This window comes from Corvus brachyrhynchos, unplaced genomic scaffold (assembly GCF_000691975.1).
Source record: "Corvus brachyrhynchos isolate BGI_N302 unplaced genomic scaffold, ASM69197v1 scaffold67, whole genome shotgun sequence".
NCBI classification, from domain to species: Eukaryota; Metazoa; Chordata; class Aves; order Passeriformes; family Corvidae; genus Corvus; species Corvus brachyrhynchos.
Genome location: NW_008239114.1, coordinates 434,504 through 435,489, shown reverse-complemented (window position 1 = coordinate 435,489; position 986 = coordinate 434,504). Strand labels below are relative to the sequence as shown.

The 986-nt window shown below is 62.3% G+C and overlaps 1 protein-coding gene across 1 annotated transcript in view; it reads left to right on the top strand.

The window, feature by feature from the left end:
* Nucleotides 1-3: 3 nt before the first annotated feature.
* The window catches only part of ATXN7L2 (ataxin 7 like 2), a 4,515-nt gene continuing 3,532 nt past the window's right edge, over nt 4-986 (top strand). The window contains exons 1-4 of the mRNA XM_017739801.1: nt 4-157; nt 270-374; nt 592-757; nt 839-982. Of these exons, the coding sequence (XP_017595290.1) occupies nt 4-157; nt 270-374; nt 592-757; nt 839-982 (569 nt within the window). The remainder of the gene's footprint in view (nt 158-269; nt 375-591; nt 758-838; nt 983-986) is intronic.

Genomic DNA, 986 nt, shown 5'->3' with positions numbered 1-986 from the left:
GGAATGCTGGGACCATCCCTGTGTGGGAGCACCGGGACCATCCCTGTGCCAGCAGCCACTGACAGGATTTTGTCTCTGGCAGGATCAGGGTCAGAGCTGGAGGAGAATGGGAAGAGTGGCAGCAAGAAACTGGACACCATGACCCTGATTAAGGAAGGTGAGCTCCTCTCTGGGGTGAAACCCCACGTTTTGGGGCTGTGTGAGCCTTCGGGTTGGGATTGTTGTCTGCAGCACCAGGTCTGTGCCAGCTGACTGAGCTCTCCCCACAGACATGGACATCTTCGGGCACTGCCCTGCACACGACGAGTTCTACCTGGTGGTTTGCAACCACTGCAGCCAGGTGGTGAAGCCCCAGGCCTTCCAGAAGCACTGTGGTGAGCCAGGGAATTCCAGGAATGGCTGTTCCACCCCATGGTGCTGGGAACAGCACCGGAATGCCACCGGGGAGCCACCGGGGCTGGCTATGGGGGTACAGCCTGCGGGGGGGCACAGCAGTGGGAGGCCTGGTGTGGGCTAACAGTGGGTTTATCCCATTCCATCCCATCCCATCCCATCCCATCCTGTCCTGTCCCAACCCGACCCTCCTGGCAGAACGCCGGCACGGCCCGCTCAGCAAGCTGTACGCCCGTGCCACCGCGTGCCACGTCGCCGTGAATGGGACCCCCGGAGCAGCCAAAGCGCTGCAGGAGAAGCATCCCGGTGCCCGCGGGAGAGCCCAGCCCCTCCCCGAGCACACGGACAAGGACAACAACCTCTGGTGAGTGCCGGGATGGGCGACGCTGATGCTGTTGTGGGGTCACTTCGATTCCATCCTTCCTCCCCAAAATTCTCTCCACAGCTTGTTTGTGCCCGTGGTGAACCTGGAGAAGATTCCCAGCATTCCCAAACCGGACGGGCACGGGATCAAGGTGCCCCCCAAAGCCGTCCCCACCAACTCCAAGGAATCCCTGGGGAAACCCGCGGCTGCCGCGGTGCCCACACAGCCC